The sequence below is a fragment of the Solanum stenotomum genome, chromosome 1 (genome assembly GCF_019186545.1).
Source record: "Solanum stenotomum isolate F172 chromosome 1, ASM1918654v1, whole genome shotgun sequence".
Taxonomy (NCBI): domain Eukaryota; kingdom Viridiplantae; phylum Streptophyta; class Magnoliopsida; order Solanales; family Solanaceae; genus Solanum; species Solanum stenotomum.
In genome coordinates, this window is record NC_064282.1 from 11,058,156 (window position 1) to 11,072,652 (window position 14,497).

General features: G+C 31.4%; 2 protein-coding genes and 1 non-coding gene across 4 annotated transcripts; 2 read left to right on the forward strand and 1 right to left on the reverse strand.

Moving 5' to 3' along the window:
• The first annotated feature begins 448 nt into the window (after nucleotides 1-448).
• On the forward strand, nucleotides 449-847 carry LOC125854644 (nuclear transcription factor Y subunit B-4-like). Its single transcript, XM_049534262.1, has one exon. It carries the CDS (start codon nucleotides 449-451, stop codon nucleotides 845-847), a length of 399 nt encoding a protein of 132 aa, XP_049390219.1.
• Nucleotides 848-3,017: 2,170 nt separating this feature from the next.
• On the reverse strand, nucleotides 3,018-9,019 carry LOC125853311 (cyclin-H1-1-like). 2 transcript variants are annotated; one of them, XM_049532982.1, is made up of 13 exons: nucleotides 8,828-9,019; nucleotides 8,662-8,712; nucleotides 7,467-7,545; nucleotides 7,222-7,334; nucleotides 7,070-7,143; nucleotides 6,779-6,899; nucleotides 6,623-6,691; nucleotides 6,435-6,479; nucleotides 5,505-5,582; nucleotides 3,852-3,952; nucleotides 3,725-3,812; nucleotides 3,488-3,576; nucleotides 3,018-3,385 (listed from the first exon to the last, which is right to left on the reverse strand). In XM_049532982.1, exons 1-13 carry the CDS (start codon nucleotides 8,885-8,887, stop codon nucleotides 3,325-3,327), a joined length of 1,029 nt encoding a protein of 342 aa, XP_049388939.1. In that variant the 5' UTR covers nucleotides 8,888-9,019; the 3' UTR covers nucleotides 3,018-3,324. The 2 variants fall into 2 exon arrangements, with proteins under 2 accessions (XP_049388939.1, XP_049388941.1); XM_049532984.1 differs by having other exon boundaries at nucleotides 3,894-3,952; nucleotides 8,828-8,992.
• Nucleotides 9,020-10,139: 1,120 nt separating this feature from the next.
• LOC125853982 (U6 spliceosomal RNA) lies at nucleotides 10,140-10,243 on the forward strand. The gene has a single exon (XR_007445282.1). It is a non-coding gene; the product is annotated as a U6 spliceosomal RNA (small nuclear RNA).
• The last annotated feature ends 4,254 nt before the right edge of the window (nucleotides 10,244-14,497 follow it).

Below are 14,497 nucleotides of genomic sequence, written 5' to 3' on the forward strand. Positions count from 1 at the left end.
TTTAAATAAGGAAATTAAAAATTATTTAGCAAGTTTAAAACTCCTAATCTTGTCAACTTTGACCAAAGATTCAAGATTTGAATTTAATTTTTTTATTTAGTTATAAGTACATTGTACTAAAAATCGTGACAAAAAATCTAAACATTTGTTAAAAAAGAAAAATATTTTTATTTACTTAATTATATATTCAACACTATTCATATATATCACACTTCTCCATGCACATGCATATGTTGACAAGTACATATACATTATTATGGGCGAAATTCACCTTATCCAATATAGAATACATGTGTATCTACTGTTTTCAACTTAAATATATATACAGTTAAAAATTCAAAATATATATATATAAAAATGTGCACGCACTCTAAATTAACATCCACTAACTTAAATTCCTAAATCCACCCATACATCAACAAAAAATCCACAACAAATTTTATAAGATATGGTGGATGAACAAGTGAAATTGGTACCAATAGCCAATGTAGGAAGGATTATGAAACAAATCTTGCCACCAACAGCCAAAATATCCAAAGAAGCAAAAGAGACAATGCAAGAATGTGCATCAGAATTTATAAGTTTTGTAACAGGTGAAGCATCTGACAAGTGTCAAAAGGAGAATCGTCGAACGGTTAATGGAGATGACATCTGTTGGGCTCTGAGTTCACTTGGTTTTGACAACTATGCAGAGGTTATGTTGAGGTACTTGTATAAGTTGAGGGACTTTGAAAGATTAAGAGCTAATCAAAATAAATTAGGTTTAAATGATGATGATGAAGAAGCTCCAAGTGCACCATTAGAGTTTAATATAATGGAAAGGGTGCAACGTAGACGCTTCAATTAATAAATATTTGGATCATTTCTCAATTTGTATGTGTCATACTAATTAATCTTCTCTGGAGTTTTTGTCAGGTGTTGCTATTTAATTTCTCTGTTGTTGTTTTTTGTTTTTTATTTTATTTTCATTCATGTATATGTATATCAATCTTTAGTTCAAATGATTGATCACAGTTATTTAAGACATTTTTTTTCCTTAATTTAGTATACTCAAATGTTCTAATTAGACCTTCTTTTTAAATCTAGCAAGCATTATTTTGCTCTGCAGTTTTAAAGTGTGATACTAAATAGCAATTCTTATAATGTAGAAATTACATACATGATTAATATATTCCGATCCTAACACATAGAATGATAGAAACATTCCACAAGGATTCCAAGAGATTGTAAATTTTCTTTCATGTGATTCTAGTTTCGAGATCTACCTCATTATAATTCCGATCCCTTTTAACATCGTCATAATGATATGATTTTGCAATTTATACTATATACCTTCTCAAGCGACCTAGCATTTCGTGTTAGATCAATGTGTGCTGCTTGGCTTGCTTTGCACTTTCTAAAATGTGGCATTTTTAATCTTGCTAATTAATTCTTGTATAATCACTCATCCATATTAATTATCATTTGACTCTCTATACAGACTTTAAATATTCACTCCAAATAACATTGGCTTAATCAGGATACTTTTTCACCACTCATCGAACATTATACCACATGATCTTAGTATACCATTAAATAGTTATTCAACTCTCCACCAACATGGATGGATTGTGGTGCACTGGTGGGAGTGCCTCACCCTTAACTAGAGGTCTCGGGTTTGAGTCCGGGGTATGGTGAAAATCTTGTTGGGAGCGTCACCCCCGAATGGGCCTAGCAGTGCGTGATCCAGATTTAGTCGAAGCTCCAATGTGGGGTCCGGACACCGGACGGAAAACAAAAAAAAAGTTATTCTACTCTTTGAATTTAGTCAAAGCTCCAATGTGGGTTTCGGACACCGGATGAGAAAAAATCCGACCTCTTCGAGACACTTTAAACTTTTAATTGTGAGGAAATATACCATCTAATCATCAAATTTTTGGTAGCAATCTTTACTTAAACATATTAATGGTTTTCAAAACTTCTGATTAACCAGACAAATTTTTGGAATTAGGGTTTAAGCAGGCAACCTAGGGTTTGCGTAATTAAGGGAATGGGGGGACCACTCTTCCTGGAAGAGGGATCCTAGCTAGTGGGGAGCTGAATCCACTGTTCATCCCGTTTCACTAAAAAGTTATGATTATATATAATAGTATTATTATAGAATTATCCAAACCCTAGTTTGATTTTTAAATGATTTACACCATATATGTAAATGACATCATTCATGTCATGATGTGTAACGCCCTATGTTTGCTATCGATCTTAATTCATACTTGTTGAGACATAATATAATTAAGAGTATATTGTTATTTTTAGCTAGCAATTTAAATTGTTAGATGAAATGATCATACAGATCAAAATCTCAAATGCACCTGTTTCTCGGCATGTAATGATGGAAGATTAATGGTGTTTTGGCATTAGTGAAGTAATTATGCAGATAAGTGGAGAATTGTATATTAATTACTTAATTAATTAGCTGATGGAAACTAGAGTTGCACGGCATAGTTATTAATTGTAAATATAAGGGATAAGGGTCTGAAAAATATCCTAACTTTGGTCGAATTTGTTGTTGTGATACTAAACTTTCATGAGGACCTATTACCTCCATATACTATTTAATACCGTATTTTAAACATATATATTTGCCCACATGGACATAAAAAATAATGCAAAATTATAAATAGTAATGTGTCCACGTGGGCACATATATACCTTTAAAATATACTATTAAATAGTTAAGGGGATAAAAAATACGGTATTAAATAGTCTACGAAGGTAATAGGTCCTTATGAAAATTTTGTATCGCAATAGCAAATCCGACCAAAGTTGGAGTATTTTTCAAACCCTTATCCCTAAATATAAATCTGTATACTGCTGCTAATTTATAAACACCTGAATTGTATACTTTATCCAAATAGTAATTGAAAAAAAAAATAGAATTAGTAAATATAAGACCAAACATGTTATATAAAACACACATTTGTCCAGTCATACGTACGGTCTTTAATAATGCGATCTTCTCGGGGGACAGATGTTGCCTTTTGGCTATAGGTTCATCTGAATTATAACTTTCGATATGGAGTAAAGATATATCTACTAAAATCTCAACAAATATAAGATCAAAACCTGTAATTTTAACAATACAATGAGTTCAATGCGGAGAATCATAAACGTTGATCCCATTTCCGCGTCTGCTTCTTCTCTCAAACCTGATGCAAATGTAGTAGACCGTGTTTTCCAGTCTGACTTGAATTTTTGCTCTATATTAGGGAACTGTGATGAGGAACTATTTCCACCGGCAAAATTAACATATGCTTGAAGCTACAAACTTGAGTTAGGAGCAGCTTAAGAGATGTCTGTAACCTCATTTGAGCTATCTTTGGATCTATGCTTCCTTTTTTTATTCCTGCAAATACAAATCAGCATTATTTTCTGGCTGGGCGAATGAATTATGGCGAAACCAAAAGATGGAAAAAATGACAATCAAATTAGAGTTGATTGAACACACTTGTCATGTGAACCCGGATCAAGACATGATTTGAGTTTCCGATCAATGTGCTTCACATCTTTGGAAGTCGGAGTCAAAAGTTTACCAATCTGTTCAAATGCCAGGAGTTCAGGATGTAAGAGGACTATGTTAAACCCAAACAAAGATTTCGGGGAAGAAGTCGGTAATATTTCAAGAAAGAAGAAGAGAAAGATAAACACTTCCAGGCATGCAGTAATAACAAGATTAAGTACTTGCCAAAGAATCAATGGCGTTTATAGAACCAGTAAGTTCTGAAATGGCATGACCTGGCTGATCATGATGTGATAGGACACTTCTCAGGTACCTGGTAGAAGAATCATTATCATGTCAATAAGAGTGTTACCAGATTATTGTGGATCTGTCCAAATGAGAAAGGGACTGAGACCTCTCAAAATCGAATATGCCATGCGCTGCATTAGCTCTATGCAGAGCTGCCAATGCCAACTGAAATAAGTAAAAAGAAACTTAAATAAGAAAATTATCTAAGAAAATGTGCATGTGAGTAATATTATCTGTATTCTGTAGCACATTTTAAAAGAGCAAATCATCACATAGAATGCAAAAGCCAGAATTTTAATTGACTGTGGTATCCAACAAGGTCATCAGATGATGAATTTCTCATATGTCAAGTATGGTACCATTCAGTGATCATCAGAAAAAGCTTCTCCTTGTGCGTTTCAATTTTTTCCAAAATGCAGTCTTGTCCTGTATCAAAACAGCTATCATCTAATATTGACTAATCACATAATTTGTCCTGTGCTAAATATGAGTCCTATGGGCACAACCTCGCCAAAATATAGAAGAACTCCTCCAGAATCTATCTACAACCACCTTATGGGCACACTATCCAATTATGAGTGGAGGCTTTCCTTGGTTATAAAAACCCACAGACAACATTTGGAACTCCCAAACTCGCATATCGGCAGTAAAGGTAATGAAAAGCATTAAAAGGATCAGAGAAGAATTATCAGCAGTATGAACCAGTGTTGCAAACAGAGAAGGACCCAGATAATAAATTACGGGTTCATCCGAACAAGTAATTTTGGCTCAAACCTTGCATGTGTGTTTAAATATTCACTAAATAAGTACAAATAATAAACTTTGAACCCAATGAAGTAAATGGATTATTATAAATTCGAACTCGAACACACAATGCGCAAATCATGAATTGCCTCTGGTTGCAAAATACTGTGCGTTTCGGTTGAGAGAAAAGAATACAGAGGATAATTCCTAACTCAAAAAAAAACTACAGTATATTAGTAAAAGAATCACTAGGACAATACCAATCCTGAACCAACTATGGCATCTCGTTTACTATTGGTTAGCTGATCCATAACTAGGTTAAGTAAGTACATACTCAAGATAGATCCCCGGTAGAAATCCACATGGAGAAGTCCATTGTTCCTTCCCCTTCCCCACCATACTTACACTTGTGATCGTTCTCCTGCACATATCGTCTATGGCATTATATTTGATGTGAATTCCTTTCTTCTCAAAACTTAACCATTTATTGCACTTTATCAGATGTTTTATTTTAGATTAATTGATCATCATTCTTCCTCTCCCAAAAAATTCCGATCAATCATCAGACAAAAAGTATAGCCTCGGTTAGTTGTCAGAGATCGTCATAGTTTGTTGTCAGGGCTAGTTAGAAGGAGCTTATGGGAAATTATAGCCAGAATTGCTTTTTATTAAGCTTCAAACGAACTAGATTTGATCCAGTCTAATCATACTAGGAAAATTAACTGTCAATAACAGAGGATCCATTCTCCATGTCCACACTTCACATGAAAACAAAAAATATGAGAAGGGAACAAACTAATATCAAAAGTTTATGACTGAGTGGAACATGAAACTTTTCTTTCAACAAAGATGAAGCAAGCCTCAAAAATGTATGTATTTGTTAATATAATCCTCTGCAGGTGGGAAGAGCCAGAAATCACATTCATACAGTATAAAATCATTTCAATAGAGGATGTAAATTATAAAATATAACCTGCCCAGGTGGGAATAGAAGTGGCCCATCACTACGCATAATCTTATCTGCTTCAATCCTAGCAGTATCAAGTGCACCCTGTACTTCAGAAGAAAGTAATCTTAGATGGTAGACAATTCCAGAGGTCAGAGTAATATGAATTGAAATATTTCCCATATATGAGGTAAGAACTCAATCAGGAATAACCAAATTAATTCATTATCTACAGTAGATGAATCACGGTTAGTAATGCATCGATGCATGTCAGAATGTTACCATCTACTTATGAGGGAAGTCGATTCCTTCTTCTTGTCACAAGTTACATACACAAAAATGTTTTGAAGAAATTAATTGAAGTATAAAGAAAGATTAGTTGGTTGGTAGCTCAATCAGCTAGATAGGGATCTATGGTGTGAAACTCTAAGAAGAAATTGAATTATAATAATCACCATGTCTCCAACATGCCACTTTGATGATGTTCAAAAGAAGATTGATGATAATCTAGCAAGAAGATGCATTAACCTTGATTATCTAAGGAAGAATAAGAAACAATAAAAATGGGAAGAGTGAAATCAGCATTTGTTCCATTGCAGGAGAACTGCAGATTTTCAATATCGCATGTAGATTACATGGTTTGGGTGGGTTTAACTGCAAAACTACTAGTTATTGGACAATATTGTATGAAATTCAATTGCTAGAAGCCAGAATTTACAAGGAGCAGAAATAGTGGAATAACATTTTATTTGATAAAAAGGAAACTGTATGGCCAAGGAAATAACAATTTGTTTTTATATGTTAACCTACATCGGTCCCACCACTAACCCCCTCCCAGGAGTCAATTGTGGCCCTTTTCCTCCATTTAGATCCCTTCGTAACTTGAATTCTCAAGCTCAAGGTTGAGGGACTTTTCATTTGAACTACCTTCTCTTGTCGGAAGGAAATAACAATTACCTTCAGTGCCACAAGCTGGTCGTCATCTTGAGCTCCACAGAACTCCTAAAGTTTCAAGAGCAATAGTCAATAATTGCAATGAAGAAATCAAGGAGTGGAAATAACTGCCAATCAAAAGGAAGATATCAAAAGGCAACAAACCAATTATTACTCAAAGGGGAAGGTGTAACAGATCAACAGAAAAAGACCTCTAAATCACTGATAAAACCTTCAAGTGCACGATATGGAGCATAAGCAATCAGATCAAATCCTAGACTCTGCAAAAGAAAGGTTATAAAAAAGTTTATTAAAGCAAGATTTAAAGGGAAATGTAGAATAAAATAACCTTTAAATAAAATCCATGCCTGAAAAACCAGCATCTCATTATTGAGGATTACATGATGATCCTGTCCAATCCCCTTACCAAGCTCCTCAGCTGATACATGATTTTCCTCTGCCTTGCAAGCTGCATATATGCACGTTAACCTACAAAAAGGAAGAAGGGGAAGCTAGTGAGCTTTGTCTTTGTCAACTATTAACTACTGCATGCATCATTATATGTGGATTCCAGATGACTTTGTTTAGGGGGAGACTAGTTAGATTTTCTTATATTGGGAAGTTGGAGAAAGCACAGAGAAGATAGATAACAAGCTTACATAATGTCTTTAGGGTGATGTTCCATCACGGACCATAGCAGATAAAACCTCTTAAAATAAATAAGAGCTGTTGCCTGCAAACAACCATGAGAACTGCTTAATCTTCTAGTTGATTCATTGTAGTAGCAGATCCAATAATCAAAACTTTATACCTGAATCTTACGCGGGAACTTAAAGGCGTCACAGACGTCTTGAATTTTGAATTCGTAGAAAGCCCTTAGAAGTTGTTCTTCTTCAACTTTGAGTGGTTTAGGACGCTTTTCAGCTAACAAGCCAACCAAAATAGCAACCAAAAGAATGATGAGAATTATGATTATCTACCAAGATTAAAGGGAGGTAAACCAGAAACTTTATAGTTTCTCTAGTTTTACTTTGATCTGAATAAATAAAATCTTACCATTATCTTTTGCGTCATTTTGACTTTCAGCATACGAGAAAGTCCCATCAATATCAACTTCCATTCGAGTTGTTCCAAACTTCACAATAGAATTAGCTATCAGTATTATTCATAAACCCACAAGCACTATAAATCAGACCTATGTTCTGGGCCATAAAAGTTTCAGGTAATGCTGCCTATAAAATTAGGCAAATAGTTGAAGCAGTGAGGAAGTAACATAATTGTTTGAAAAAAAACCACAAGACAAGCATATAGAATTCACACACCATACACATAAAATGGAAAAGAAATTCTACACAATCTAACTCTATGGGGTAAAAGTTGCACTTAAGACTTGGGACAATCAAGAAACGACACGTGGCAAAAAGAATAGGTCAAAAGTGACTCAGCAGGGACAACACCAAATGACCAGTAAGGGAAATCCTATCAATGAAAAATCCGGAGTCAAGACAGTCGGGGCCAGAGTCATAACGGTGAAGACAGCTTGGCTCCGGAAATATGGGACCGGCCACCAAGTTGTGACCAAACAAGCTAAGGTCGAGATAAGTTCAGGGGTCCAGCCGTAGTGGAAAGAGCCTGAGATCTCTGTCAGCCATTGAGGAAAGAGACAGAGATCTCTGTCAGCCGTCATGTAATAACTGAAATAAATGTGCAACTGATGGACTTAATGTGGGCTAGATCCATGGAAGTTGGTCTAAGGGCTTAGCTATAAATAATCTTATATCAACTCATTGTAAACCATCTAATTTTTACTCATTTACCAGCATTATAATATTACTTTATGTTCTTAAGCTCTGAAACTCTATGATTCTATTATTCTGAATAATATCAATAAGATCAAGCTTACGCGGTGACACTGCCAGCTACCAGCACCAGAACTCAGGTTCATTCTATTCACTTAACTTATCTCTTCGTGTCTATACCATATTTTTCATTTATGTTGCCTTGTTTGTATTGATTAAGCAAGCTACAATACACAAACCACATGTTTTGGACATCTCAATACGCGTGTGCTTGAACCATGTCTTAAGTATAAACACTAACTACAGCAACAAAAGGTCAAAGAACACATTCACATTGCTTTCATCAAAACAAAACATAATTAGGTGAAAAGGGTAGCTCAAACAAAAAGAAAACATATCACAAGCACACAGAAAATGAAAAAAGAAAAAAAAAGGAAATGGAACTAGCATACCATCTCTAGTGCTTGTTTCGCCCTTTGATTAGCAACTTTATACTTATGTTTCTGTGAATACAGTAAAACATTCATAAATCCAAAAACTCAAATACAAATGGGAAAACGAAAAAAAAAAAAACTGACATTCTCCAAGATTAAGTTTTGATGAACAATTGTAACTCACAATATCTTGGGGAGTATAAATCCACTCGGTTTTATGAGTTGATGTCATGAAATCCGCCATATCTTCTCTCTGCAGATTCTAATTCTCTTTCCAATAAACTCGCATTTCATTTCTGAAAGACCTTCAAAAGTAAAGTATAAAATGGTAGCGGTGTCAAAATAACTATAATTCTAAAATTAAGTAACCAATTAATTTAACCTAATCGAATGGATTGTTACTTTTTTTTTAAAAAAAAAAAGGGGGTAGGTTTTGATTAGGGGTGTGCACTATTTGGATTAAACCGAAAAATTAAATCAAATTGAATTCTAATTTGGATTGGTTTTTTGGATTTTTGGTTTGGTTTCGGCTTTAGAAAACTGAAAATCGAAAAAGTCGAATTATATTATATATATACATATATTATATGTTTAGAATTAAGTTGTAGTTGACCACTTTTGTTCCTTTATAGTTATTTTCATTATGATTTAGTTTTTTTTTTTTTTATGTTTGGATATCTATAATTGATATACTTTTAAGTATTGTGTTTTACGTTTTACTTGTGATTTATATTAAAAAGTATATTTAAGAAATTCAATATATATATATAATTTTTTTTAAATTGCAAATATAACTTTGTTATATTTCTAATTATTGACATAACCGATTAACCAAATCGAAAAAACTCAAACCAAAAAGAGAAAAACCAAACAAAAAACCAAAAACTAAAAAATTCAAACTGAATAGTATAAAACCAAACTGAATGCACACCCCTAGTTTTGATGTATAATTAAAAATTTGTATCACAATTAGGGTAATTTTTTGTATTATGAACCAAATCATAAATTTATGTTGAGTTTAAACATAAAAAACAGTTTTTAAAATTGATGTTACACCTTATCATAGTCCAATTTACGATCGTTTAACAAAGATTGTAGAAAATAGGATTAAGTTTCAATGACTTGTGTCTACTCAAAATTATTTATTTCAAAAATTTATAACACAACTAATCAATGTCATCAAAGTAAGCATGTTTGAATTAACTTTTGACTTTTAGCTTTTGACTTATACTTCAAAACAAGTGATTATAAGTATTTTCTTTAATTTATCAAATAATTTAAAATATTAAAAGTTATTTAGGATTAAAATAAGTCAATTCAAATACGCTCAATCCCAATATCTATCAACTAAACATTTGCCACACAATTATCGCATATCTGTTTCCAAATATAAAAAAAGAATGAGTAATATTAGTCAAAATTGTATAACCACATAATTATATTTATGACACATGGAAATGACAGGTGGAGCAACTCTAAGAACTTTAAAATAAAAGGACACCTTCGGGGACATCCGATAAAATTGGAACGATACAAAGAAGATTAGCATGGTCCTTGCGCAAGGATGACATGTACGAATCGAGAAATGGTCCAAATTTTTTAACCAACATGGGTTGTGGTGCAATGGTGGAGTGCTTCAACCTTAACCAGAAGTCTCGGGTTCGAGCCCCGAGTATTGAGAAAATCATGTTGGGAGCGTCACCCCTGAATGGGCCCTGCAGTGCGCGATCTAAATTTAGTCGAAGCTCCAATGTGAGTTTCGAACACCGAGTGGGAAACAAAAAAAAAGGACACCAACAAATAAATAAACTTCATGTTCATGCGAAACAATGTAGAGCTCACAAAAAATCGTAAATAATTTATTTAGACATTTCGGTCAAAATGAAATGTCTAAATAATTATTTTGTGCTTTCTAATAAATTTGATAGGAAAGAGTTGGGAGTTGTCAATTGGATATTATGAATTAATATCCTCAATACTGTTCAAGGTCTACAATTGTCTCATTCTCATTATATTCGGATGATACTTGAGAAATTTAAGTATTTAGATTTTAAAATTGAAAAAATATCTATTAGGGTAAATTTTGATCTCGTAAAGAATAAATGTGAAAGTAAGTCTCAATTAGTGTAAATTTTGCTCTAGCAAAAACATAAATATATGAAAATAAGTCTCACTGATATGATGTTAAATAGTTGGGAAAAGGGTCTGATATACCATTCAACTTTATCAATTAGAGTTGATATACTCTTATTATGAAAGTGGTTCATATATGCCCCTATTACTATACAAATGACTCACATATATCCTTTTTCTCTAACAGAAGTGAAAAAAATAATTTTATTTAAATATTTTAATTATTATTAATATTATTTTAAACATAATCCCATATGGGTATATTTAATCCTCCTCACACATAATTTTTTTTTACGTTTTTTTTTCAACGACTAATTTAAAGTTATTGTTTTGATGGTCAAATTTATTTATGTTTCACTAATTTTCTTGTAAGCTTTATTATAGATGACCAATTTTTTTTCAATACAAAAACTAAATAACAATATAGTCGAAAAAAATAGTTTTAAATTATAATATAGCCACAAAAAAAAATAGTTTTAAAATTTTCTCTTTACACTAACGAATGAAAGAAAAAAAATAAAATAAGAATAAGAAACTCAAAAAATGATAATCAAAGATGTCAAAAAATAATTTATGTATAAAAAAGATTAAAATATACCTTGAAATTCACTAGAAGGATCATATATACCCCTACATGATTTTTTAAAAATTTAAAAGTCAAAAACATAAATTTAAAACTATTTTTTTCACTTTCGTTAAATTAAGGGTATATGTGAGCTCATTTTGTAACGATATGGTATATGTGAGCCGTTTGTATAACGGTAAGGGTATATACGAGCCACTATCATAACAAGGGACATATCAGCTCCAAATGACAAAATTGAGGGGTATATCAGACCCTTTTCCCTAAAAAGTTTAATGTACAACAATTAGATTTCTTTATAATTTACATTAATAGTAGAATATTTACCTTCCTTTTTTATCTAGAAATATCGTAAAATATTTATTTTTTCTTTCTAAATTTATGATCTATAGTAATTCCAAAATATCTCGTTCCCCTTTAGTTTAGTATGTTTTTTCTTTAATTTTTTATAAATGGTGTATAACTTTTAATGTTAATGCAAGGATTAATATAGTGATTCAATGCAACAGCCAACAAGTATTGCCATTCTCTCTTTTAAATATTCAATTATCTTCATATTTTTTTATTTCATAATAAGTATTGTTCTTTAAACGTTTTTTCTTCAAAGTTCTTTAAAAAAAAAGACAAAATTATAATCAAAATAAAAGAACATTTCAATTTCCGAACGACCAAGCACATACCACTAAATTAATACTCAATAGATTATAATGTTTTTAAGATAATATTTTTTTGTCCCGACTTGAGCTAAATATCACTCATTTCAATAAGATAATATATTTTCAAAAGACACCTATATAAATATATGACCCCATTAATATTATAAGTTAATAATTTTTTAAAAGTACAAATATATCCAAGACAATTTAGTGAAATGTGATTCTATTGTTTTTTGTTAGAATTTAAATTCCGTTGAAGCTCATCTCTAACTTTTTTTATTGCATCCAAAAGCTCCAGTGTTGCCACGACTACAAAAAAATTTGACTGCATGTGGAATGATCTCTTTTGTATTCACACAATGTTTTACGTATTTGATATGTCGTTGTTGATTTTTTGACACCTTTTAAATGTGAAGCCATTTTTGGATATGGTTTCAATAAATTTTCTATGTTGCTTAAATAATTTATCTTCTCACCATCATGCATTGAATGTTTTTAGTAAAGATACAATGAATGATATTTGATTATTAAGAAACAATGAACATTGTGTATAATTAATATATTTTTACAATGAAGCATTCAAAAAAAAATATATTGCAATGACTCATACCCATACATTGTACTAAAATAAGATCATATAAATAGATACATGAAATTAATATTAGATCATATAAATAGATGTATGAAATTAACAATAGACAAATATAACAAATACACGAAATTAATACTAGATACTTTTATGATTTATATGAATGTACTTGTATGATACTCACATATCTAAATGTTTAATATTTCGGACACGCCCTATATTAATAATAGTTACATCAAATAAGTGAATTTATTATTTTAAGAATAATAAAATAAAATAAATCAAATTACATGACCAAAATATACATGTTTTTATATTTTATTAATAATATCAATGAATTTATTATTTCAAAGAATAATAAAATGAAATTAATCAAACATAGATACAATTTTTGATTTTCGCCTTATATTAAGGGATTTGATTTTTTTTTTTATAGAATTAATGGCGCATTCTGAAAATCCTCAATTACTCCTCTAATTAAGAAAACCATTCACTACTACTTAATTTAAGCAAAAAAAATGTATTTCAGTTTTGAAATTTGGTAAATACATATATCTCGTAGATTCAAACTCATGTATTCTAAGCGTGAAATATGATAGAGGAAGTAATATTTGAAACTATAGTAAATAGGATCTAAACTAGTGGGACTTATATGGAATCTTAGTAATAAATATTAATTCATATATTAAATAATATATATCTCTACAAAATAATACTATTTCCTAATCCACTTATATTAATTTAGTGAAATTTTACTAATTAGTCCAATCATCTACCGTTAAAAATATTTAAAAAATGGGTGATTTTTAATCGCCCTAGTAATTATAATATTTAACAACATTTTATTTTAATTTAAAAATCCAATATCCACATTATAAGACGATTAATTGAATTGATATTATAATTTTTCATATCCAAAATTCGAACTATAGAAAAATAAAATCAAACAGATGGAGTGATGGAACATTATTTATATTCCTATAAAATAAAAGTGCGGAGAGAGCAAGGCAAAGGACAGATTTGGTGAAGCTATAAAGTCTAAACTACTACCTGATTCTTCTATTTTAAAAAACTCGGTTTATTCCTTCAAAAAGCGAAATAACAAAAAGAATCGTCCATTCCAACAATTTTTCTGCCTTATTTTATTGCAGTAATCTTCAGCCCTAGCTCTTGGAAGCTTGAACCAATTTTTTGAAATCAACTTCAGATTCCCTCTCACTACTGTTTCTTGAATTCTTTCCAATTTTATTTGCTAACTTAGATCCCTTATTCTTTATTTGTTTTAATTGGAATTGGAATTGAAACTAGTAATTTCTGCAAAATTAACGTTTAGGGGCTAATTTATTTCTCACTCAGAGGAGAAATTACATTCAAGAAGTTGAATGTGGATGCAAGAAGATGACCTAGTGGGAGTGGTGGTGGAGAAAGAGTAAAATCTTGGTTCTGTTTATCTTTTTATTTGGTTGCCATTATTACTGAGGTTTTCTTGCATATTATTTTAGGGTGAATGAGGTGTAGCCTTGCAGTTGTCTTGTTTAATTTTGTTTAAAAAGAATTTTGGGTGTCAAAAACAGTCCACAGTCAATAAATCTTTTGAAATTTCTGTTTGGGATGATGTTCTAATATTTAGTCCTTTCAAGAATTTGTAATTAGACAAAAAGAATTGAAAGAAATTCAATTAGGATTCTTGAAATTAGACAAAAAGAATCGAAAGCAATTCAATTAGGTGAGGTATTTATTGTTTAGTGTCATTCTCAGACAAATCCATGTGCAATGACAAGACAAAATCAATGTGCAATGAGGCACACACCGCAGTGCTCTAGGTGAAGCCTTGCTTAAGCAAGGCAAAACAGACAACCTATTTGACACCTAGTTTCAAGATCTGTTTAGTCT